The sequence below is a fragment of the Prionailurus viverrinus genome, chromosome B1 (genome assembly GCF_022837055.1).
Source record: "Prionailurus viverrinus isolate Anna chromosome B1, UM_Priviv_1.0, whole genome shotgun sequence".
Lineage (NCBI taxonomy): Eukaryota > Metazoa > Chordata > Mammalia > Carnivora > Felidae > Prionailurus > Prionailurus viverrinus.
The window spans coordinates 762,229-787,889 of record NC_062564.1 but is presented as its reverse complement, the minus strand read 5'-3'; the positions used below and the strand labels follow the sequence as shown (position 1 = coordinate 787,889).

Sequence of the window (25,661 nt, the reverse complement as noted above, 5' to 3'; positions counted from 1 at the left end):
TCATCTGGAGGACTCACCTGGGGGGGCTCACCTGCAGGGGCTCACCTGGGGGACTCACCTGTGGGAGTTCACCTGGGGGGCTCACCTGCAGGGGCTCACCTAGGAGACTCATCTTCGGGGGCTCACCTGGGGGAACTCACCTGGGAGGGCTTACCTGCTTGCCCTCCAGAAGCTTGCTGCACACCGCACACATGGCATTCTCAGGCTTCTGCTCTAACATCATGTCAAATGGGAAAGCAACTCCTTGAAGTGCTGCCGTTAACGCCTTTGTTAAAAATGGAATATACTCTTCCCTTTGTATGCCCGAATGTGAGATTTAAACCCAGTAATTGCATTGAAGAAGAGTTAACATTTGTAGTGAGTAAACACACACACACACAAGGTCAAAAGGTGCATTTCAGCAAACCAGAGATGAAAGGCTTTTTAAAAATGATGCTTTGCTATGTACCAGCATCCTGAAAGACATAATGATATGGTAAAACCTTGGTTTGCGAGCAAAAATCATTCTGGAAACATGCTTGTAATCCAAAGCACGTCTACATGAAAGTGAATTTCTCCAAAGAAATAATGGAAACTCAGATGATTCGTTCCACACAAAAATATTCATATAAAAATGATTACAATACTGTAATATAATACAAAATAATAAAAATAAACCAACTGACCTGCACTTATCTTTGAAAACCTTCATGGCCAGCATGAGGAAGACCGGAGAGAGGAGGGTTACTATGTAGGATGACTTTCACTGTCACTGACGGAATGACTGCCATCTGTTGGCTCAACGGAATCTTTTTCTTTTGGTGCAGCTTTAACAAGGAACCTATCCAATGACACTTGCCTTTGCCTCCTTTTGAGGATTTCATGGAAACGTGACATTGCATTGACGATCATGCACAATCCTGCAGCAAGAGCGAGAGAGAGAAGAACCACCGGCTCAGTTGTGATCATGTGACGTTTGTTGTCACATACGGCTTGTATTGTAAGACCTCACTCATTTATCAAGTTAAAATTTATTGGAAATGTTTTCTCGCCTCGCGGAACACTCACAGAACAAGTCACTCGCAATCCAGGGTTTTGCTGTACTTTCTTTCCTGCTCTGCTTTTAACATGACTCACTAAGTAGATTTGGCCAGTTGGAAGACATGCTTTGTTTACAGAATTAAGTCCATATTTGCAGGAAACCATCAAGCGGTTCGTCGAGTACATGTTTCATTCATAACTCTGTAGGCTCTGAGTAGCAGTGAGAGTTTAAGTGGCTGTACAACATGTTGTTAGGCCTGAAATAGCTGGCTACTTCTGTTTAAATAAACTACGAACTCTTTTAGCGACAGGAGAGTCCATGTGACTGCTTCCATGCACCGTGGCCACATTGTCCCCTAGAACTGCAGTGTTGCTGTGTGCATGTGGTGGACCGAGGGCTTGTTTGTCTCAGCGCAGCTGTGCGGACCTGAAGGTCAGGCACCCCACAGAGTCTCATTCCCGACTTTATTGTGTAGTCTCAACACTGAGATAGAGTGAGGCACGTGACTGAATCTTCCAGCAATATTAGTTGCCAGAAAGTAATTGTTATTTTGTTATACATTGCTCTTTAAAGCTGATTTTTTTTTAATTAAAGTGATATTTTTATAAAGACGTTATGCTTTAAGTTCTGGCAATTGAAAGCATCAGATGTGCATTTATTAGCAAAATGATTTCATTCTGAGATACCTGGATAGTTAGATTGGGTTCAGATTTATTAGTTAAAATTCTCATTGAAGACAAAACTCCCCCTTGACATTGAGAAACCCATCATGACATCTCTTAGATCATCTGTTCTTGTGCCTATTGATGGTGCACTTTGTAAGTAACTCATGGATCACGGACAGTAGGACATAAAGCCAGCATTTCCAGTGTTCAGTATCCTCGTCAATCCCAACGACTGTCAAGAATTGTGTACCAAGTACTCATTCTCCTGTGACAGTGCTGTACCAAGGAGCGGGGGTAGGAAGGAGTCTCTCGAGCACCTCCAGCTTCTGGAGAGCCAGCGTGCCACGGTGCAGTAGCCAGATGCCAGCCTTGTCCTGAGAAGCACCTAGTCCCGCGGGAAAGGACGTTTTTGCTTATGAGGTTTTAACACCTGCTAGCGTAGGAGAGAAATCACGTTCGCCACTTGGGTTTACGAGATTCTTAACCCAGCTTAGCGTAGGGTGCTGAAAGTTTTTCTTTCTGTTCTGGCTGTTGGACCACTGGGTTGAATTTGTTTGTTTGTTTTTAGTGTTTATTTTTTGAGACAGAGAGAGACAGAACATGAGTGTGGGAGGGGCAGAGACAGAGGGAGACACAGAATCAGAAGCAGGCCTCAGTCTCTGAGCTGTTAGCACAGAGCCCGACACGGGGCTCAAACCCATGAACCGTGAGATCATGACCTGAGCTGAAGTTGGACCCCTAACCGACTGAGCCAACCAGGTGCCCCACTGGGCCCAGTTTTAAAGGCAAAGTTAGGGGAACTGTGTCTGTCATTTGCTAAAATGTAAACTGAACAGACCTTCTCGACCTTTGTGAATCGGCACACATCTGAATCTGCACTGTTCTCCCTCCACCTCCACATGGTCACATGGGATTTAAAGCTGAAGTGCAGAACTTTTATATTTAAGTTGTGTTTGTGTTTACATTTGTCTTCAAGCCTTGAGTACGCGGCCTCTTTTCCTGCGATCTGAGGTTGTCTGGAGGCTTGTTCACAGCGGCTCAGGTCACTGATGATCACCCCAGGTTTCCAGCCACCGGCATCCTAGACAGACGAGGCGCACTGCATGTGCCCCTGTTCCTCACAGGCACGCCCAGGCCCTCCTTCTGACACCGGCTGCTTGTACACGATGAGGCTGGAGCCGCTCGTGGTGTCGGGAAGCGGCCCTGGGCATAAAACATGGGGTGGGAAAGGCGAGTTCAGTTCTGCGTCATTGAAATATCAAGTGCTGTGTGTAAACACCAGCGTGGGTGTGGAGGTTCGCCCTTTAGTGGCTGGTGGGAAGTGTGTGAGGGGGAGAGGCACCCCGGAGAGCCCTACTCGTGGGTGAGGTGGGAGGGCCACATGTGGTAGGTGCAACCACATCTGTCACACAGCCATGCCTGTCTCAGTGCTGCCATGTCGGGGGCGTTTCTGCCCATCTTGTGATGGGAAGTGCTGGGGCTCAGCTAGCCTTAACCCGGGGTCCTACCTAACAGGGGCAGAACAGAACATTCCTCTCTGTCCTTTAAGGAATCACACGGCGATGGAATTTCTAACTGATATCATTGAGTACCACGGAACATTTTTTTTTTAACGTGCAAAACAAGCTGCTTCTCCCCACAATCCAGTTTGGGTGCTGCTCCGAGACACCCTGCCTGTGAACGTGTTCTGCAGAAGGCTCTGGGAACACTTCCCCTCAGCAGATTGTACTGGAAACACGCTTTGTGCCAGGTCCTATGCCAGTGAAGATTTTGTAGAACATTCAACAAAAGTGCATGGGGAATCTTTTACTGCTAGGACCTGTGGCCTTAGATGGTTGTGTCACTAGCACGGACGGTTTTCCTTCCTCCCTGGGAGCCACCAGGCCGCACAGGCTCCCAGTGCCGGCCCGGTTTTAGTAGATTATCTGAGGAGCCATCAGAGTGGAGGGCACCCTTTCGTATTTTTAAACCCTAATTGTGTTTTTATAACTCGGCCAGGTCAGTGGGAGTCATTTCTAGTAGGGACACTGCCTGAGAGTGTGATGAGATTGGGAGGGTCTGTGACTTCAGGGTCCTGTCCCTGCCGAGGGCCACCCACTTCCAGTCCCCATGCGCCCAGCGATGGAGGGATCTGGAAGCTGGCCTGCCTGCCCCGAGCGCACTGACTCTGCCTCTGACTGCTGGCCGCCCCAGAGCAGCTCTCTCCTTCATGCACCCGTTTCTACATTTACCAAGGTTAAAACAAACTTACTTTATTACGCTTTCCCTCACCTCTTCCAAGATGCCGTTTTGAGATTCAAGCCCGTTCTTTATCCACATTATATCCGGACAGAAATGCTTATTCATTATGACAGCTTTCTCCCCGGTTAAAGCAGAATGTCAACTAAAATAAACAAAGTGGAAAATCTCCCTGTACTTGCTGGAACCAGGCTTGTCTTCCTAAGCGCGGCGGGGAGTGTGTGTGGATGCACTTCCCCGGGGGAGTGTCCTGTGCTGTGGGCCCCCCCGGGCCCTGCTCTGTCTGCCTGGCTCCACCCCTCGCCCCGAGCTATTCTGTGATCCTGTCTAGGGGGACACTTTGCATCCAGGACCTGGACCCCAAATTCGGAGACTGGTTCAGTCTGTACTTTACACAATTTCAAAGAGAGAGAACATTGCAGGGAAGAAAGACTACTTGTAAACCCAGTCATAAACACCTGAGTTCCTATGCTCCACTCTCCAGGCCTGCTGCCCTCTCTTCCCAGCCTGGCTCCTGTCCCCACACCTGTGGACATCCAGGCTGCTGGTCCTGTAGGGAGTGGGTCCTCTGATGGACCAAGCTGGGGGGTCCCCTGATGGAGAGTGCTAGGGGCCCTTGGAAGATGGTGCTGGAGTGTCCTCTGATGGACGGTCCCAGGGGTTCCTCTGATGGACAGTCCAGGGGGGGTCCTCTGATGGACGGTCCTGGGGGGGGTCCTCTGATGGACGGTCCTGGGGGGGGTCCTCTGATGGACGGTCCTGGCGGGGTCCTCTGGTGGACGGTCCTGGGGGGATCCTCTGATGGACGGTCCTGGGGGTGTCCTCTGATGGACAGTGCAGGGGTTTCCTCTGATGGACAGTTCTGGGGGTCCTCTGATGGACAGTGCAGGGGGGTCCTCTGCTGGATGTTCCTGGGGGGTCCTCTGATGCATGGTCCTGGGGGGATCCTCTGATGGATGGTTCTGGGGGTTCCTCTGATGGACAGTCCAGGGGGGTCCTCTGATGGACGGTCCTGGGGGGGGTCCTCTGATGGACGGTCCTGGCGGGGTCCTCTGGTGGACGGTCCTGGGGGTGTCCTCTGATGGACAGTGCAGGGGTTTCCTCTGATGGACAGTTCTGGGGGTCCTCTGATGGATAGTGCAGGGGGGTCCTCTGCTGGATGTTCCTGGGGGGTCCTCTGATGCATGGTCCTGGGGGGATCCTCTGATGGACGGTTCTGGGGGTCCTCTGCTGGATGGTCCTGGGGGGTCCTCTGGTGCATGGTCCTGGGGGGGTCCTCTGATGGATAGTACAGGGGGGTCCTCTGCTGGATGGTCCTGGGGGGTCCTCTGATGCATTGTCCTGGGGGGATCCTCTGATGGACTGTTCTGGGGGTCCTCTGATGGATGGTCCTGGGGGTCCTCTGATGACCTCTAATGACAGTGCAGGGGAGTCCTCTCATGGGCAGTCTGGGGGGGTCCTCTGATGGACAGTCCTGGGGGGGAGTTGTCTGATGGACAGTACAGGGGTTCTTCTGCTGGACAGTCCTGGGATTCTCTGATGGACATTCCTGAAGGCCCTCTGATGGATGGTCCTGGGGGTCCTCTAATGACATCTAATGACAGTGCAGGGAGGTCCTCTGATGGACAGTCTTGGGTACCCTCTGATGGACGGTCCTGGGGAGTCATCTGATGGACAGTGCAGGGGGTTCCTCTGATGGACGGTTCTGGGGGTCCTCTGACGGACAGTTCAGGGAAGTCCTCTGATGGATGGTCCTGGGGGGTCCTCTGATGCATCGTCCTGGGGGGATCCTCTGATGGACGATCCTGGGTGGCCTCTGATGGACGGTCCTGGGGGAGTCATCTGATGAACAGTGCAGGGGGTTCCTCTGATAGACGGTCCTAGGGGCATCCTCTGATGGATGGTTCTGGGGGTCCTCTGATGGACAGTCCTGGGGGGGTCTCCTGATGGATGTTCCTGAAGGTCCTCTGATGGGCGGTCTTGGGGGGGGATCGTCTGATGGACAGTATAGGGGTTTCCCCTGATGGACAGTCCTGGGGGATCCTCTGATGGATGGTCCTGGTGATCGTCTGATGGATGGTCCTGGGGGAGTCGTCTGATGGACAGTGCAGGGGTTTCCTCTGTTGGACAGTCCTGGGGGGTCCTCTGATGGATGGTCCTGGGGATCCTCTGATGGACGGTCCCGGGGATCCTCGGGGAACAATGCTGGGGGATCCTCTAGGGGATAGTACTGGGGGTCCTTGAGGGGACAGTGCTGGCAAGGCTTCAGGGGATGGTGCTGGGGGTCCTCGGGGGACAGTGCTAGGTTGTCCTCACGCACATTCCCTTTCCTCTCTGGTGGTAATGTCAGGCTTTGTCTTTATTTTAGGTAAAATCCATTTGCAATTTAAATGAATCCCCGTGAATAATTCTTTCTTCTCTTTTTCACTTGTAGTGTTCGTGGAGAAAGTTCTGAGGAGGCTTTTCCCTAGTGTTCCCTGTGCCCAAGAAAAGAGGGTACCCGTGGCTCCAGCTTCTGGAAACCCAGCCGAGAGGGTGGCCACTACGGACCTCAGGGGCAGGAGTGCCCCCACCTTGACAGGTGAGGGGCTTATGGGGGGAGGGGAAGGGGGGGTCAGTGACCTGGCAGTTGTCATGTTTTGCCCTGGAGCAGGCTGCTCTGGCCTGGCTGTCAGGGGTGGTGACCCTGCACGTCCTGTATCTGGCAGTGCAAGGTCACTGTGCCCACACTGTGGACTTCAGCGTGCTCAGTGCGGAGAGAAGCCGGTGCTGGCACCTCCGTTAAAGACCAGCTTGAGTTCACTGTGCTGGGCAGAGACTGTCCTCGTCCCGGTGCAGGTGCGGAAGCAGTGTGAAGAGCTGTGGCCGGGGCACGGGGAGGACCGCTTGTGAGAGCCAGGGAGCACGGGGCAGTGGCTGGGGCGCGGGGAGGACCCCTGGCCATTTCCATGTCGTTGTCCACACCCAGGAGAAGTGAAAACACATGTTGCACAAACATTTTCACGTGGGTGTTCGCAGCAGCAACGTGTCCTTACCGTTGTCCGTGCCACCGTCCACACTGTTGTCCTCGCCATCGTCCACGCCCTTTTCCACGCCATTGCCCACACCACTGCCTGCACCGTTGTCCACACTGCTGTCCACGACACTATCCAGCTCCTGCGCCAAGCAAGTGCCCAGGGTCCTGCAGGCTTACTTTGCTCAGCTGCTGGTCCCCCGTTTGCAAAAGGAGGACCTACCAGGCATAGACACCACCACGGTGTGCCCACCAAAGGGACAGTTGGGAATACCGGTCTCACAGAAAGAAAGCGAATTATTCTAAGGACACGCAACACATCTCTTTCCAAGTCACGTATTTGACATTCCTTTGCTTTCAGCAAAATTGAAGGAAATAGTTGAGTTATCAGCCGATCGTTAGAAATAGCTTTGTGAAGGGATGCCTGGGTGGCTCAGTTGGTTAAGTGGCTGACTTCAGCTCAGGTCACGATCTCATGGTTCGTGAGTTCAAGCCTCGCATCAGGCCCTGTGCTGACAGCTTGGAGCCTGGAGCCTGCTTTGGATTCTGTGTCTCCCTCTCTCTCTGTTCCTCCCCCACTCACACTTGGTCTCTCTCTCAAAAATAAATAAAGATTAAAAAAAATAGCTTTGTGAAGGGGCATCTGGGTGGCTCAGTTAAGCATCCAACTCTTAGTTTCGGCTCAGGGCATGATCTCACAGTTTGTGGGTTCAAGTCTGCTTGGCATTCTCTCTCTCTCTCTCTCTCTCTCTCTCTCTCTCTGCCCCTCCCCTGCTCACGCACTCTCTCTCTCTCTCTCAAAATAAATAAGCTTTAAAAATCTTTAATAAAAAGTAATAATTTTGTTTGATGATGGATTTCTCTGTGATTTTTGGTATACTATTTACAAAGAATTCAATGAATCAAGTAATATTGCTATTTTTAAAAAGCCACATGCCGTCTTCTACCTATTTTTGTGTTCAGAGTTTCTGAGCAGTTACCTCTGTAAATGAAAATGGGTAGTGTTCCCGTAGGACCCTGTCTCGTAGCAGTGATACATGTGCTTCCACACTCCTTCCCTCCCAGCAGAGAATCTCGGCCCAAGGGACTTGCTCTGTAGTGGGTAATGATTAAAAGCAGTAATTGTTACTTTGATCACTTGCCTTTTACTGATTCTAATAGTGTAGAAAAAATTACGTTTACCATCATAGACATTTTTTAAAGAAGACGGCTTGTTTGAGAAGCATGATGCGATAAAGTTATTATATTAGGGCAAACCTGTGGGGGAGTGGGAGTTCCAGGGGACAGAAGGGTGAATGAGCCAAGAGCTTGATCACGTATCTTATTTAAGTGGCTGTGGTGCGTTGGATCCCCCTTAGACACAGCACAAGTAAGTCTTCCATATGGCGGCTCTCAAGCTCTATAACTTGTATGTACGGAGGCACCAGTTTTAAAACTTGTTTTTAGGGAATATGTGTGCCAGAGCAATGCCCACCTCCATGCTGACAGGCGGGCTAGCAGGTGGCTGGGCGTCGGTCAGGTAGGTTCGTGCTGTTGAATCTGGGCTTTTTATGGGTCCGTGAAAATCAGTATGTGGAGACACATCTATGAATGCCTGGAGATGTCATGAAAACAGACAAAGCTCTTTGGTAAAAACTGCAGTTTTCCATTAAGATGTGAATATTTTCTTATAAAATCTTGATGATACGACAGCTGTCTCGGAACCCCTTCTACCCAGGTCTTTTACTTCTTAACCTCTGCCACTTTCCTGAAAGCCTGCTGTTGTATAAAAAAAATGTAACAAATGGAGCTCAAGGGCCTTATACCCAGTGAGTAAGTCAGGCAGAGAAAGACAGGCGCAGCATGATCTCACGTTTCCATGGACGCTGAAAACCTCAAACTGAGAGAGAATGGACAGAGGTTGCTGGGGGCTGGGCTGGGGGACGGGGAGATTATGGTCACGGGAACCGACCTAAAGTTATAAGGGGGATAAGTTCTGGGGGCTAATGTACAGCGTGAGGACTACAGTTAGCGATTCTGTACTGTGTACCCAACAGTTCCTGAGAATAGATGTCGTACTTATGTGAGGGGAGTGGCCATCACCTTGCAGTGTTTAAGTTGTCACATCAGTACACGGTACACCCTGAGGTTTCACAGCGTAAGTGAAGTCTTCGAACACCCTCCAGCCACGTCTCCCTCTCGTCTCCCCAGAATTTGGAAGCCCCGGTTCCCATGTAGTTTCATGCTTGCTGATACAGTGTGTATACTTTAGTATATATGTGTGATTCCTAGGGGGCTTGTGAAACTTTATATTGATGATGGCGATTGCTGTCTATGTAGCCGCTGTCCTGTGCTGTTGTGTGACTGTATCGGGATGTACCCCCCCACCTCTGGTGTCTAGCAATCTGAGTTTTCGGAGCCTCGTGTGGTTTCCTCCACAGCTCTCCTTCGAGTTTCTGAGCTTCTTGGGTCTCTGGGGTTGTGATTTTCATCACGTGGGGAATGTTCCCTGTTTCTTGGAGGGCTTCAAGTTTATATACGAGGCCACCTGACATTGCCCCACAGCCTACAGATGCCCTGTTGGTCCCATGCCTTGTCCTTTTCTGTGGGTTTTGTTGGACTTCCATGGGGCTAAGATGTTCTTACATCTCAGCCGGCTGGGTGCGCGTGGCCAGGCGGCAAGGCAGAAGTCCACGTGGCCACGGAAGCTGCCGTCTGTCATCCAGTGGTGCCCCATGGAGGTCGGAAGGGGCCACCTCCCCTGTGCTCCTGCCCACCCTCCCAGCTCTGTCTGGCCCTTCCCTGAGGTTGCTCTGCCCAGTGCCAGGCTGTGAGCCCCAGCCCCCGCCTGGCAGCTCCTCACAGGGGCACCCGCATCACGCTCAGCAGAACACGCGAGGGTCTCCCCCTAGAGCCCTGGGCTCGCTCAATGCAGCCCGCTTCTCCCGAGGACGCTGCCCGTGGCCTGCAGGCGTCGGGCCTCCCTGGAACCCAGCTGCCAGGCCCCACCCCCAATCCTCGAGCTCACTCCGCCCCAGGCCAGCATGGCCACAGTCTCATGGCTGGTTCCCTTCCTCAGAGATCAGCATCTGGAACTTGTTTCATCAGGTTGGCCTGTCTTTGTGGTTGTTCTGGGCAGGATGGTGCACGCTTCCCACCACCCCGTCTTGACTAGAGAAGCACATCGTACGTTCTTCTGGCTTTTCTAGAAGTAAGGATACGCTGGGTCACCATCGACCTCTCCTTTACACACGGGCGTTTCCCAAGCATGTGTCCCCAGAGAAGTAGCTTCAGGTTTATTGTTCATTTTGCCAACTTGCCTGTCAGACATGCACCACTCAAGTGACCTGCTGGTTCCTGTTTCCCCAGGTCCTACTCAACAGTTATTCCTGTTGACTCAAGCTGACCCTTGAACGAGCCAGGGGTCGGGATGCCACCCTCCGGGCAGTTGGGACTCCCAGAAATTTACCTACTGTTGACCAGAAGTCTTACCAATAACACAGTCAACTAACACATGTCTGTATATGTATTATATACTGTATTCTGACTACAGAGTCAGCTAGAGACAAGGAAACATCATTAAGAAAATTATAAGGAAGAGAAAATCTATTCATGTTATGTACTGTACGTATCAAAATAAATCTCCATATCAGTGGACCCCAGCAGCTCAAACCCATGTTGTTCACGTGGAGGGAGCCTGCACCTCATTCTACTGATGGTTAGTGAGGTAAAGAGCTCGGCGACTTGCGCATGTGCGTAAACCATACTGTTTGCCCGTGTTCCTCTTGGGTTTTTTTTGGAGTTTATCTTACAGATTTCATTTCTTTTTGTATTCCAAATCCCAATTCTTGGCCAACTGTACACCTTCTCTCCATGGATTATCTTAATTTTTGAAAACAACAATGTGTTCTATTGTTTAGAAGTTCATAGAATGTGGTTTCTCAGTCTTTAAGTCTGCGGTTTGTGCTGTTTGTGTCTGGCTTAAGAAGTCTTCCTTGTGGCGCCTGGGTGGCTCAGTCGGTCAAGCGTCCAACTCTTGATTTCAGCTCAGGTCACGATCCCAGGGTCGTGAGATGAGGCCCTATGTCGGGCTCCGTGCTGGGCGTGGACCCTGCTTGGGACTCTCTCTCCCTCTCGTATGCTCATACAGCATTATGTCCGTGGCAGACACCGCCCCGTCCCTCCCCGTCCCTATAAATGTCGAAGCCCAGAGCTCGTCTCCCTTCTCCGCTCTGTGTAGGTACCAGCCGTCAGCCCATCCCGAATCTGACCCCTTCCCAAAGGAAATCATTTGCTTGACTGATGTACTTCTCTTACCTCTTAGGAGGAAAGCCTGCCTGAGTTGCGTGGGCACAAGGATTGGTGGCCCCGAGACTTCCAGAGAGGGTAAAAGAACTCTATTTGAGGTGCAGGAGGAGGGGCCAGTGATACCAAGATGGCAAAGATTGTGCAGAAAATGACCTGACCCCTCACCCAGCCTCAAAACTCCATTAAAATAGCTCACCTATTGTCCACATGAAACCTGCAACGGATGTTTACAGCAGCTTTGTTCGTAATTCCCAAAATGTGGAAGCAACCACGACTCCCTGCAGTGGGTAACGGGTACACTGAGGTCAGTTCAGACCCTGCAGCGGGTGGCAGGTTTGCTGAGGTCCGTTCACACCCTGGAATGTTTCATGGCCTTCAAGCCGTGAAAAGACACAGAGGAGCCTTAAATGCAGATCTAAGCGAAAGAAGGCTGTCTGAGAAATCTACAAACTGCATGATTCCAACTACATGACATTCCGGAAAAGGCAAACCAGGTAGACAGGGAAAACGTGAGTGGTTGCCAGAGGCTGGGGGCGGGGGATGGCCAGGCGGAGCACAGAGGGTTTTTAGGGCAGTGATGTGAGTACAGGGAATCCTGCATTGTCCAGACCCACAGAATGCACAACACCAGGAGTGACCCTCACGTGGACTGTGGACCCTGGGTGATGACAGTGTGTCCGTGTCGGATCTCTGACTGTAACAGATGTGCCCTCTGATGGGGGTGGGGGGTGCCCATACTGTTGGGGGGGCAGTGTGTGTGTGCAGAGGGGTATAAGGGAAGTCTCTGTACCTTTCTCAATTTTGCTCTGAACCTAAAACCTCTAAAAATGTAAAGTCTTGAGTATTTTCTTAATTACTCAGCTCTCGAGGTGCTTGGGGGTGAGTGGACAATTTGTAGAAAAGGAGGATGCTGAATTTTGCGTCTGGAGTGACAGGGACAAAGGACAGGTAGGAGCCGGGCCCAGGACCGGGGCCAGAGCAGGGAAGACAAGGTGTCCCCTCCAGGACTCGTGGGGGCTCTAGGAGGGCTCTGGGCCGACCGTACCGTGTGGTCGGGGGTCAGAGCCAAGTTTCGATCATTCTACCGGAGACAGGAAGGCGGAGCTTACAGCCTGTTACTTGTGTGGGGGCTGAAAGTCTGAAGTCTGAACACCTAATGGCCACACCTGCTGTGTGTGTAATGGAAGGAAGGAACGAAACCAGTTTTTGATGGTGGCACGTGGTGTGAGGACACTGTGACAAACGTCTCTCCTTCGGTCAGTGACGGCATTTACTTGAACGTTTCAAAGCCTGGCTGTGCTGCCGGCTCTGTTCTGAGATGCTGGGTCGGACACCCGGAACCGGCTCGCACGACCGTGACCACCATTAGGAAATACAGGGGTCAAGTGTGCAAGCTTCTGAAAGCGCGTCTCCGTCACGGACAGGCCGAGGGGCCAGGGGACCCTGTAGGGACGCCTGTACATCTGAGCTCCTGTCCCGAACACGTCTTCCTCCTCACGAAGTCTGTGCTGCTCCTCAGGCACAAGACAGAGTCATGGCCCCGGGCCTCTCCTCCGGCCGGCTGCCCCTGTGTCCTGTGCTCGCTTCCCTCGTGGCTCTCTGTGTGGCCATGAGCACCGTGTTTCTGGCTCCCTCCCGGGCAGAGATGGGGCTGCCGTGTATCACAGTGTCCAGTGCCCCGCGGGAGGCGCTCAGTGACCTCAGTGTGAGCCACTCCAGGTCCAAGTAAGGAGCTAAAAGGACAGGACGACCAGGCACGTGTTGGCGACCACCCCAGAATGGGCTCCACTTGAGTCACGCGGGTCCCCGGAACTGCCCCCAACTGCACCACTGCCCCCACACTCTCTCTGCTCACACTCCGAGTTTATTCAGAGTTTGTTCCTGTGCGTGGTCCAGTGACAGAAATGACAGGGCAGCACGGGGACCAGGGTCCGTAGTGTCATACTGCCGTGTGCTGACAGATGGTGACCGTGCCTCTCACAGGAGCAGGGCACTGTGCGTACAGTGGGCGAGTCCGTATGTGGTACGCGTGAACGGATACAACACGCTCTGCCAGCTGTACGCGAATCAACCGTGGCCAATGCCACCCGATGTCGGAAAGAGAATGGGAGGAGGCGGGGTGGTGGGGATGCCGTTCTGGACCACGTGTATCAAGAGCCAGCAAAAAAGGTGCTCATCCTTCGGACCAGCAGTTCATCTCCAGGACTTCGTCTGAAGGAACTCCGTGGTCAAGTGTGCAAAGTTTGTGCAACAAGGACGGTCGTAGAAGCTGTCTGTGATAGTGAAAATTTAGAGTCAATCTCCATGTGCGAAATCTAGGACAGTGGTTGAATTATAATTAAATTATGATTTGCCAAAACGCGGCATATTATGTAGCCGTTAAAAGATCGTGTAGATGTAAATATATCTTAAAATATTTCCTCATCATGTTCTATTAACTTCTGAATGATATGATACACGTAACATACAAATGTGTGATTATCAAATGCATGTGGCAAGATCCCATTAAGGTGTGTGTGTACACAGCATATGTGGGTTGTTCGCACGCCTGGAGAAATCCCAGATTGTGCACCAAAACGTCAAGAGATTCATGTTGTAACAGTGGAAGGTATGCTCTGTAGAATATTGTTTTTTCTGCTTAGTTATACTTTTACATCATTGTAAACCACAGAGGTTAGTTAATCACGGATCCTTCCTTTCTTCTGGCTGGATCTTGGGCTGTCCTGCTGCTCTGGCCAAGTGCTTGGTGTCCTGAGATCAGTGCTGACAGCAGTGGCTGGGCTTTGTGACCTGTTGGGTTTCGTGTCTCCAGTGGATGTGGTTGGGGAAGGGCCAGGGCCAGTGAGGGTCTCATCACAGTATGCCATGTTCACAGCCCTCTTGTCTCCTGCAGGTGGAGACTCCAAGGTCCCTCCTCGAAGGCGGCTCTACACGGCGAGTTTGCCTCCTGAGGGGTACGTCCCAGCCCCCCCAGAGCCGCAGGCCAGCCCGGCCTCCGAGGACAGCTCAGGCAGCGATGACGCGGGAAAAGGATGCCCCCTCTCAGGTGAGGCGTGATTCTGCAGCTTAACTTCACCCAAATTTACCACGACAGGGCCGGGGGAGCAGGTCACTGGACGGATACCCAGTGGGCTCGTTTGTGTCCTGCAATCATGAAAAGTGATGTCACAAAATTCATAGCGACAGGAAAACAGACTTGAGGCAGGAGGAGATTTAGCTGGGACCCGACCGTGGCCGTAATCACTCGTGCTGCTATTAAATGCGTCACACGTTAATGGTAGTTGTTGTGGTTTAAGTAGAACTTTTTTCTTGATTTTCCATTTTATTCAGCATTTCTGAGATTGTATATCAATTTTGTAATGATGGAAATAACTTGCTTTGCCTCACTTTTGTGAAAGAATTGAATGTCTGTCTTGCTTTTGTGGTTGAAGGTCGCATGAACAAAAGACACACCTGCTTTGGTGGATGTGCCAATGTTACGTTAAATCCGCAAATAGAGGTTTCACCCAGACGAGTTTCAACAAGTATAAACTCAGAAACTCTATCCTACAAATGTCAAGAGAATGTGGTTTCCTTGTACATTGATCTTTCCAAGTCTCTAATTAAAGGACCAGAAACCATAAACCCAAAAATGGGGTAGGTGAGGAATAATCTATTCATCTTTTCAAACCCTGTTGAAAATCTTTGGAATGTGATTAGTAGATAAAGGGATTATTTCATTAGGAAATTTAACCGTGTTCTTATGAGGATGAATTACTTTGGGGAGCACACTTCACCGTGTGCTCAGTCTATTCAGTAAAAACCATGTGTCCCGTGCCGCTGTGCTCAGTCAGTTCTGGTTCACCCACAGCTGCACACAGTCGGCCCTGCCGAGGAGGCCAGCACGGGCTGGGCCACGTGAGGGACCCCAGTGCCAGAGGCTTGAGTCTGTCCTGTGACCGGTAGGCTCCGAGCTGTAGGGATACCCTCCTAGGAAGTCGAGGTGTTTGTACGAGGTGGACGGATGCCCTGCGGGAAGCCAGCCAGCTGGCCCTGTGGTGCCGCCCTGACAGCTGTGCACTGACGAGAGCAAAAGAGAAAAGACCAGGGAAACTGAGGACCTGGGATGCATTCCTTTTAAGCTCCATGGTCACCTCATAGTTCAACGCAAATTGTATACCGTTGACTGAAGCGTTATCACAGGGCATGTCTCTATGAGGTGTTTGTCAGGAAAATTTGTTAGTTTGTCTCTTCCTCTGTTACCTGTTGTGGGCGTGGCCATTGTGGAGAGAACCTTCCGTGGGTCTTCCTTTCCCCGGGAAGGGAGTGATGATGTGGGGGATGGTACTTGGCCCATCACCCACCAAGGAGAGAGTGGACAGGTCTGTACCCGAGATCAGTTCTGTCCACGTTGCTCTGTCCACTGAGACTCGCCCTCACCTTCCGTCTGGGCTCCCATTGACTTAGGCCCTGATGCTGTGTGGCCGGCCGTCTGCCACTCGGGTCTGCAGTTCCTCACTGGCTCCACCCACCTCCATGGGGACCACGGCTTGGCTTTAAGAGGCGGCTCTTTCTAGAGGCCCTGTGAGTCCAGGGTCCTATGTCCACTTTTCCAGAAGAGCTTTGAATACAGATCCAGGCCTGGGAAGTCCTTATCTTTCACTTTTGAACACTTGTAACTGACGTCTAAATGTTTCCAACTACTTTGTTTACTCCCTGTTCCTTGTCAGCCCAGGAAGCAGGGTGTTGGAGGTGATACAGTTGGAGAAGGCCTCCCACCAGTGGTCTCTGAAATGAAAGGCCGTGCTGTGCTGTGCAGTGGGCGTGTGGGCTGGGGTCTCGCCGAGGCCTGGGGCCCACGCTGCTGCACAGCCACACCTAGCTCCCTGTGGGGCCAGAGGACGCGCCAAGCAGAGGTGTGCAAACCTGGAAGCTGGGAGGAATCCTGAATCTTTTCATTTGCGATTTTAAGCAAAGAGAACATGAGAACTGAGATTGGAAAAAGAAGAAAAAGTCAAATCGTTACTGTTTTTCAAGGAACCACTTTAGACTTCCATTGTGAATACCCAGGACCAGTAAGTCAATTACATAGTGACTTAGAGAACACTTAAGGAGAAAAGGGGTGACCCTGTCTTGCCTTTGTGCCCACTTGTGGCCGCTGGGCCTGCTGCTGCCTGCATGCTCTGGGCACCCTCACCAGGACTCCTGCAGGACAGAGCTTCGGCCCAGAGCACACGGGAACCGAGGCACGTCTAGGTGTGGTAGCAGAGCCAGAGTCCCCAGGCCGCCTGGGGAGCTGGCGGGAAGCCCTGGTCCTGGTCGCCCCACACCGCCCTTGGGAGCACTCGTCAGGGTCGCCCCGCACCACCCCGGGGAGCCCTGGTCCTGGTCGCCCCACACCGCCCTTGGGAGCACTCGTCAGGGTCGCCCCGCACCACCCCGGGGAGCCCTGGTCCTGGTCGCCCCACACCGCCCTTGGGAGCACTCGTCAGGGTCGCCCCGCACTGGCTCCATTGCAGGTGTCCCCTGGCCCTGGGGTAAATCTGCACTCGGGGCTTGTAAAGTGTTGTCATTAGATCTGTTCCAGGCACACGGGTTTGCTGTAGAGACAAGAATGTGCTCTTGTCAACCCAAGTATCAACTGTGTGCTCCTTGCTCTCTGTGCGGCCTTTTTCTGTCCTGTAGGTAGTGTCTGAGTGTAACAAATACAGACTTCAGATTCTTTTAGGCTTAATATTGGTTAGGAATGGGTGGGTGGGTGGGAGCTGTCGGGAGAGGAAGTAGTGTAATCAGACTAAATGCGTACCGTCGGCCTGTAGGACCCCCTTGCATGTGAGTCACTTCAGTACCTTCTACAGCTTTAGATAAAGAGAAATCCGTGCTCCCTGTGCTCCTTACTGCCTTAGACACCCCAGCTCTTCCCATCTTGCTCACACAGTGTTGCATGTTGTTCTCAAGAAGCTAGTAAATGTGTCCATTACCCCTGGAGCGGCCCGCCGTGTCCAGTACCTGTGGAGGGGCCCGCTGTCCTGTTCTTGGTTGTTTGTGTCGCTGTCCCAATGCTGAGGACACCTTCCCCAGCCTCAGGACAGCTGGGGCCTCAGGGGAAAGGGCCCCAGGTCTGCAGCACCACGTCCTGTGCGAGGGATCCTTCTGTCCTCTGGACTCACTTACCTCACCTGCCTCATGGCGGTAACAGCCCGGACTTGTGTGCCAGTTAAAGTGGGTTTACTGCAAAATTGTGCCAACGTAAGCACAGCCAGCTTTTGTTCCCTGAGACACCGGAGCCTGGACTTGAGTCTTTAGTCAACGTTGGGAAGTGAGGGCAGTAATTACTTACGGAAACAGCCCGTGAGGAAAGTCTGCTCTCCGAGTTCATAATCACCAGTGGTTTCGGCCATATGGACGTGGTTTTGTTCAGATGAATCTGCAAAGTCGTTAACATTAAGTCTTGCGATCATTATTCTAATAACATACACGAAAGGAAATACTGACCTCGTGGCTTTTGGAAGCAGGAGCTAACTGCACGGTTCCCTGCAGACTCACTGTGAGCCAGGCATCTGTCCCTTCCGTGTATTGGCAGGTGGCTTCAGACTTGTCGCCTGTGTCTGGGCTGAGGGAAGCCCCACCCCTGGCTTCCTTGAGGCCTCCGAGGGCATCACTGTAGCACGTAGCCCAGTGCCCCACCTCGTTTGACTACCAAGTGCAGTTTTTACCAAATGCAGATGGAGGCAAGGGGGAGGCCTAGGAAGGCACTTGGCCAAAACCTGCTGACCAGGGGCCACGTCCCACCTGCTTGAGGGTGCGTCAGGTGGCTGGCAGGGTCAGTGGAGGTGGGGTCGATCTGCTGACGACCTGAGCACCCTCACCAGACGTGAGGCGGAACAAGCTGCCAGGCCCTGGAAGGCTTTCGTGCATCCTTGGGCCCCTGACAGGCCGGAGCTCTTGTGTGCGCTCACGTTGTGTTCCTCTGGTGTCTGACCAATGCACCTGATGCTCTGGGTCCCTCCTCAGTGAAGTGAGCCAGCACAAACCTGATGAATGTTTGGTCATGGGCCCCGTGGCACAAGGTGTCAGAGTATAATTTTGAAATCATGTGCTGATGCACTCAGGTCACCTCTTCAGCCACGTTTGTTCTGTTTGCCCTTAATTTTCTTAAAGTAGAGCCACTGACTTTCCAGCCATCGTTGGCATATACTCATAAGAAATTTGGATTAGAGAAATATGTAGATTTCTACTTTAGCTTCAAGTGAATGCATCGCAGTAATAGAATGAATTGTAAATTCTTTTATTAGATATTGATTAATAGTTATTCAACTAATAAACGTTATAGAAGGAGACCCTGAGAAAAGACGGTAGGACATTATTTCAGACAAGGACGTCTGTTGTCGCACCACATGTACTCAGCGCAGCATGGGAAGTCCTGGCCAGATCAGTCGGGCAAGAGGAAGGAATAGAAGGCATCCAGATCGGCAAGGAAGAAGCGAAACTCACTGTTTGCAGATGACGTGATATTGCATAGAAGAAATCCTAAAGGCTCCACAAAAAAAATTGTTGGAACTGATAAATTCAGTAAGGATGTAGGATACATAGTCAGTATACAGAAGTAAGTTTCGTTTCTGTACATTGACGACAAACTGTTAGAAGTAGTCAGGGAAACAGTCCCATGTACACCGGCATCAAACAGAATAAAATATCTGGGAATAAACTTAACCAAGGAAGTGAAAGGCCTGATAAAACACTGATGAAAGAAACTGAAGCCAAATGGAGAAACCTTCACGCTCATGGGCTGGAAGATTAATATTGTTAAAGTGTCCGTACTGCCCAAAGCAGTCCACAGAGTCGGTGTCAACCCTATCAAATTACCAATGGCATTTTTCAAAGAAATAGGACAAACGATCCTAAAATCCATATGCAACACAAAACACCTTGAAGAGGCAAAGCAATGCTGAGAAAGAAGAACAAAGCTGGAAGCAACACAATCGCAAGTTTCAAGTTCTATTACAAAGCTGTGATAGTCGAGTCAGTGTGGTACTGCCACAAAACAGACACGTAGATCAGTGGAACGGAACAAAGAGCCCAGAAATCAACCAGCTATATGGTCAGTGAATCTGCAACAAGACAGGCAAGAATACACAAATGGGGAAAGACAATCTCTTCAACAGATGGTGTTGGGAAAACTGGACCCCTTTCTTACACCATATGCAAAAATAAATTCATTATGGATTAAAGACCTAAATATGAGATCTGAAACCATGAAAATGCTAGAAGAGAACATGGGGGAAAGCTCTTTGACATAGTTCTTGTCAGTGATTTTTTGGATTTGACACCAAAAGCAGAGTCAATAAAAGCAAAACATAAACTATCTATCTGGACTATACCAAGATGAGAACCTTCTGCACAGTTAAGGAAACCACTAACAAAACAAAAAGGCAGCCGAGGGAATGGGAAAAATATTTGCAAAGCCTATGTCCAATAAGGGGTTAATATCCCAAATATATAAAGAATTTATACAACAGTAGCCCAGAAACGAAAAATCTAATTAAAAAATGGGCAGAAGACATGAATAGACATTTAGACACTTTTCCAAAGAAGGCCTCCAGATGCAACGGACCCATGACAAGATGCTCAGCATCACTCCTCATCAGGAAAACACAAATCAAAGCCACAAGGAGATCCCACCTCACACCTGTCAGAGTGGCTACAGTTAACAACTCAGGGAACAACAGAGGTCGGCCAGGGTGCGGAGAAAGGGGAGGCTTCTTGCTGATGGTGGGAATGCAAACTGGTGCGGCCGCTCTGGAGAGCAGTGTGGAGGCTCCTCACCCAATTCGAAGAGCCACGTACGACCCAGCAATTCCACTTGTGGGCACAGAACCTCAGGGAGTGGAAACAAGATCACCGAGAGAAACCTGTCCCCGTGTTCACTGCGGGTGGTTCGCAAAAGCAACACGTGGAAACAGCCCCTCGTGTCTGTGGAAGGCTGGGTGGATGAAGTCGCCATCGTGTGAACGTACACTAGATGTTGATCAGCAGGAGAAAGAAGGAAATCCTGCCATTTGTGACCACACGCATGGACGTGGAGGCAAGTGAGCCACGTCTGAGGGAGAACGTGAAATCCCGCATGGCATCCCTTATGTGTGGAACCTAAACAAACAAAAGGCCAAGTCCTAGAAAGAGAGCACCGGGGAGGGGTTGGGAGAAATGGGACAGGCGGGTAATGGGCACAGATTGCAGCTCTGACAGGAGAGGAGTCCGGGCTGTTTGAGAAGAGGACGGTCACACCCTATGCGGCAGGCAAGGACAGACACAGGGCGTGCAGTGACGGTGAGCAGGACCACGTGAGTCCCATCAGAAGCCCAAGCACCAGCCCCACCGGTGCATGCCGCCAGTGCGGGAGATGCCAGGAAGAGGGACGTGTGGGGGTCTGAGGCCCGAGTTCTCCAGCCCTCTCGGCCACCTGACCGGCCTTCTGACCGTGGGGGTCACGCTTCTCTCGTCTGTGTGATGAGGGGTTTGAACTAGACAGTTCTCTGAAGACTGTGCCACTTTGAAACGTTAGTGCACTTGTATTTCCTTGAATTGACTGTCCCGTAAAGTAATAACAGATAAAGAGTAGCCATGGAAATACTTTTAACTCTGCAGCAGCGTCTTGGAGCCACCAGTGAGGGGGTGTGCCAGCATAACACGCGATACCGGTGGACGGGGGGCAAACTGTTCAGCAGACAGTGTATTCTGGGGAGACCAGCATCAGCCAGACGGACAGCATGACGTCGGAGAGCAGGGAGCGAGGGAAACACGAGGCGGCACCGGGCTGAGCCCCGTGGGGCCACCCTGCACTCAGCACGCGGTCCCTGTAGACTGACAGCTGGTCCCCCGCCCGGCTGTTGTGGACGGCAGGGTCCCCACCCCACTGCCTAGCCTGTCGGCGCACTGCAGATGGTGCTGAGCACTGTCGAGAGGTTTCCTGAGGCTTCAGGGAAGGGAGGTGCAGACAGACCACGTTCTCCCGGGTGGCGGCCTGTGACCTTCCTGTAGCACCGGCCGCCAGGTCACTGCACTCTCCCGTGTCTACACGGACACAAATTTGGTTTCACGTGGGACTTCACAAACCCTTCCTAAGAGCAGTTGACACCTTCTAAGTTATTCAGGAGATAGGGAATGAACAGTAAACGGGGACAAGTTGTGTGGTTATTGCAGACTTCAGCCGAGGTCATAATCTCGCAGGCCGTGAGTTCAAGCCCCATGTCAGGCTCACTGCTGTCGGCACAGAGCCTGCTTCAGACCCTCTGCCCCTCTCTCTCTCTGCCCCTCCTCCGCTTACACTTTCTCAGAAATAAAGAAAAGGTTAAAGAAAAGTGGTCTTTTGGAATTAAGGATTTCCATAGCTCTGCCGTGCCCTGAAACAACGAGGCAGCACGAGAACCCCGTGAATTCTGAACGGAGGTCCCATTATATTCCCACGCCTGTCACTCTCAATCTCAGCGTCCTCGGACCCTCAGGAAACACGAGTTTGCCCCAAACGGGGGCTTGTGAAGGAGCAGGTGGCCGCAGAGGAGCCAGTGATGGCTCCCCCCCACCCCAGCTGCGTGGAGGACAGTGTGGAGGCGCCCCCCCCCCCTTCCCCCGGGGTGCTCTCGTCCGTCTTTGGGTGGCGTCTCTGAGAGTGTCCCAGCCATCTGGACCCTGAGATGCACTAGCTGGTAACCCAAGGAACCCCATTAGTAAGCAGTTAAGGAGACCCAGATCTCCTCCCAAATCCACCCTGATCACTCTGATGGAGAGAGAGAAACCCTGGACAAGAGAGCACCTTCCTGGTGTGGGATCAAAGTGGACCGCAGGCCACGATACTTCGGGCTCCAAAAGACAGTGGATTCATAAGAGAAATCACGGCTTTGGCTTCTGACTTTGAGGGCGCAAGGAGATCTGGCCTCCCCAGTCTCCTTGCTTCCTCCTCGAGGCAGGATCTGAAACGCGAACTGTTTGCTGAGAACCTAGAACATCAGACACAGAGAGACAAGCACGGCCGAAACACAACCCTCTCGCGTGTAGGGCCCTCGGCCTAGTAAGTGGAGTAGAGCCTGTGACGAGTTTTAGCCTCACTTGCCGATGTCGTTAGTGGGAGGGGAGCCCTGGGGTCACAGGTTTGAGCCTGGACTCAGCAGTAAGAGAAGGCTGGCTCCTAAGTGGGAAATAAGTTAGTTTTGAGCACAGGGAATGAAGAGCCATGAAAAGGCCTGGTATGTTGATGTGAAAAGTGTTGTAAAGGGTCGAATTTATCATTTCACCATTTTTTTCATTGTACTTTACTCAGAGCTCTGCACAGAATGCAGCCAGCAGCTACATTCTGTCCTTCTCGGAAAAACGATGACGTTCATTTACGTGTAGTCATTGCCCAGTGGACACAGGCCACAGGTTATTCTGGAAATGCTGACACCTAAAACGATGCTTATATCGCTTATGTTGCCTGCATATCAGATCTAATTACTAACGTGCATGACTCTTTCTCAAGAGAAGTGAACCGTGTCTGGGTCGTATGAAATTTGCGAGCTAAGTTGCATCAAGACGTTACCCTTAGGAAGCAAACAGGATATGTTTCCTTGGGCGAAACCTTCCCTGAGCCCGGCAGCCGTGCTGGGTGTAAGCGGTCAGCTGACAACATGGTGTGGGCTAGTTCAGTCTCCCCGCAGGGACCGCTGTCTGTCATCTGTAAAATGAGCACAAGACGCGACACAAGACCCGGCCTCCACGGGCTGCCAGGGCAGAGAGTCCTGTTGGCTTCAGGGAACGAGGCGGGAGAAGGATGCGTGTCCTGGGAGCAAAGTCCTCACGCTTGGTACCTCATGACCAGTCGGCCCCCTGGAAGCTTCTGTCTTCAGAGAACAGGTTCACACGAGAGCTGAGACCAGGCACTGAGCGGGTCTGCGGACGTGTGTTCAGAAGCCGCCGGTGCGGAGTCTGCTGGACAAGGATGGACGGTGACCCCATCCACCGTCGGGTGGATGTGTGAGGGGCTGAGTCGGGAGAGGGTTGGTGTGTCCACACGGGCCCTTCCACACCCAGTGCCCTGTGTGGACGCACGCAGGCTGTCAGTGCACACCCGGGCTTTGGCCTGGAGCCCGCTGGCCCTGGAGCCCCGGCTGAGTGTCCTGGGGGTGGAAGGCAGGTGCCCAGTGAGCCCACAGCTTGCAGCCCGGCGGAACCTGTGGCAGGGACCACGTGCCCGGCACACGCCTGCCTGCTCGGCCTGTGACTCCCCCCCCCCCCCCCGCCCCCCGTTCTGTTCTTGGAGAATATATTCAGTCCATGCAAACCTTTTATCACTTTGTATTTATTGAAAATTGAGGTGTCTTTTCCTTATTTGTGTTTTCATCACTTTCCTGACTTCCCATTCTTTAAAAATCCCCCTTCACCTAATTGTAACTTCAGTGAATCCTGTTGGTTTTAACCTTTTATTTAAGGGATGTAGTATTTTGTTGCCGTGTATTAAACCATTTATTTTTTTACTTTGAAATTTTCACCATTTTATTGTTCATTTTATTGAAAGTTATCATAGGGAACTAATGTGAATTGTTTAGAGAAGAATGTATCCGAATCTTTTTGTGGGTGAGGCCGTCCGTCCAGTAAGCACCTGTTCCTCAGTTTTCAAGACCCAATAAATGGACATGAAAAGTAGTTTCATTTTCTGAAAACATAGAATTTAAGCCTCTTGGAAACTAACCCAGAAAATTTGGAGATCTTCTCAGTGTCAAAACCTGATTCAGGAAAGAACACAGGAAGTAATGAGGCTGAAGATTATTAAATGTGTATATTGACCACGTGTTTGTTACGTTCTTGCAAAGTCGATACTTATATAGTGGCAACAGATGAGAACATCGTTGCTTATCAGAGCAAAGTTCAACAGCTGGCCATAGGCATACAGACTTACAGTCATGAAATATTTATTATCTGGACTGGTGTTTTAGCCAGCCGCCCTTTCTGTGACATGCAGGTCTCGTGCGTTCTTTCAATTTTATTTGGAATTAAAGGCTAAATTATACATTGGGACCCAATGGAAGCTCAGGCAGAACTCTGCCCTTTTCCTGCTGTCACGGCTGCTTCCCCCACCACCGCCCCCGCCCCTTTGGAAGTTTCTGCTCTAGATACCCAGAACCAATACAACAGAGAGAGAGAATCCGTTTTTAAAGTTACAGGGAACTCTTACAGTCCCCTTTGCCCAAGATGCCTGCTGGGCTGTGAACCCGTGCCTCCCTGGCTCTCCCAGCATTCCCCTCCCACACCCCCCTTTCTCGCCTGGCTGGGCGTGTGCAACCGGCACAGATTACTACCCAATACTGTCCTGAGTTTTAGGCACCCAGACTATGAAAGCGACCAGAAGCTGCTCATACCTCTATATGTTCACAATGACTTTGATGTAAACGGGGTCGTTGAGCACTAACTATAAGCTCACTGCTTTGCACTTAGCGCTTAGGGACATTGATCGCTGAAGGGTAATTATCACAAGTGTTTCTGGCCTTAGCTTTGAGTCTAGAATAAAACTCACATTTCCTTTACGATATTTAGCCCTTTACAAGCATTTAGCCCGATGCAACATGATACGCTGTGAGAATTGGAATAATCTGGAGACTATGGCTATTTTTAGTATCTAACTATTTCTATTACAGCAGTTCATCAGGATGTTGGTACCAAATAGTAGCTGCAAGAATTCGGACAAATTGTGATTATTTTTAAAATTAGCATGTCTGAAAGGTATGTTTTGGGGATGGCAGCTTTTCAAAATTAGTGTGCTTCTCAGAGTATAAATAGTCAAGCCACTGGTTCCCTAATGTAAATGTTCCTATAGCCTTTATTGTGGGTGAGGGTTTGAAGAAGGCAAGATGGTAGGCATGTAGTGGGCCCATGAAGATGGAACGTTCTAGAATCCATGGAGCAGCACGTTTGGAGAAAGTCACTTCAAAGAGCTGCACCTCAGATTGTCTTGTGAAACACAAGGTCAAGGTGGGCGAAGTAGGTAGAAGATGAGCATTAATGTACTTTCCATTGTAAAAGAACCTTGTTTTGATTTGAGGGCAGGGACCTTTAAAGAATGGAAAAGCGTGATACGCTGCAGAGTCGAGAGTCTTCTCGCTGGGTCCTTGTTGTGACCTCCCTCAGCTGAGCCCTGCGTGGGGCGTTCCTCCACCAGCCTGAGCCCCGGGGGACACTCACACCAGGAGTCTGTGACGGACTATCCCCAGTGTGACGACTGGAGCCTGTCGGCCAGACTGGGGGGCGGTGGCCTTGTTCTTGAGGGCCTGGATGGACCCTTGGACCGTGCTGGCCAGCTAGGAGGCGGGAAGAGGGGCCAGCCCTGCATCACAGGGCAGGGTGGCCACAGGGCTGATGGTGGCCCTGTGCGCAGCTCAGAAGGCCCTGCAGACCAGGGGGCAGACCTCGGTCCTCCCGCCTCCGTCCACAC

General features: G+C 51.4%; 1 protein-coding gene across 5 annotated transcripts in view; it reads left to right on the top strand.

Moving 5' to 3' along the window:
• The window catches only part of ERICH1 (glutamate rich 1), a 73,767-nt gene that overhangs the window by 24,180 nt on the left and 23,926 nt on the right, over positions 1-25,661 (top strand). For all 5 annotated transcript variants that reach the window (XR_007151609.1, XR_007151608.1, XM_047856393.1 and 2 more), the window contains exons 3-4: positions 6,359-6,505; positions 14,118-14,270. Coding sequence is in view for 3 of the 5 variants with exons in the window: in XM_047856393.1 (XP_047712349.1) it covers positions 6,359-6,505; positions 14,118-14,270 (300 nt within the window). In the remaining 2 variants the exon portion in view is untranslated. The remainder of the gene's footprint in view (positions 1-6,358; positions 6,506-14,117; positions 14,271-25,661) is intronic.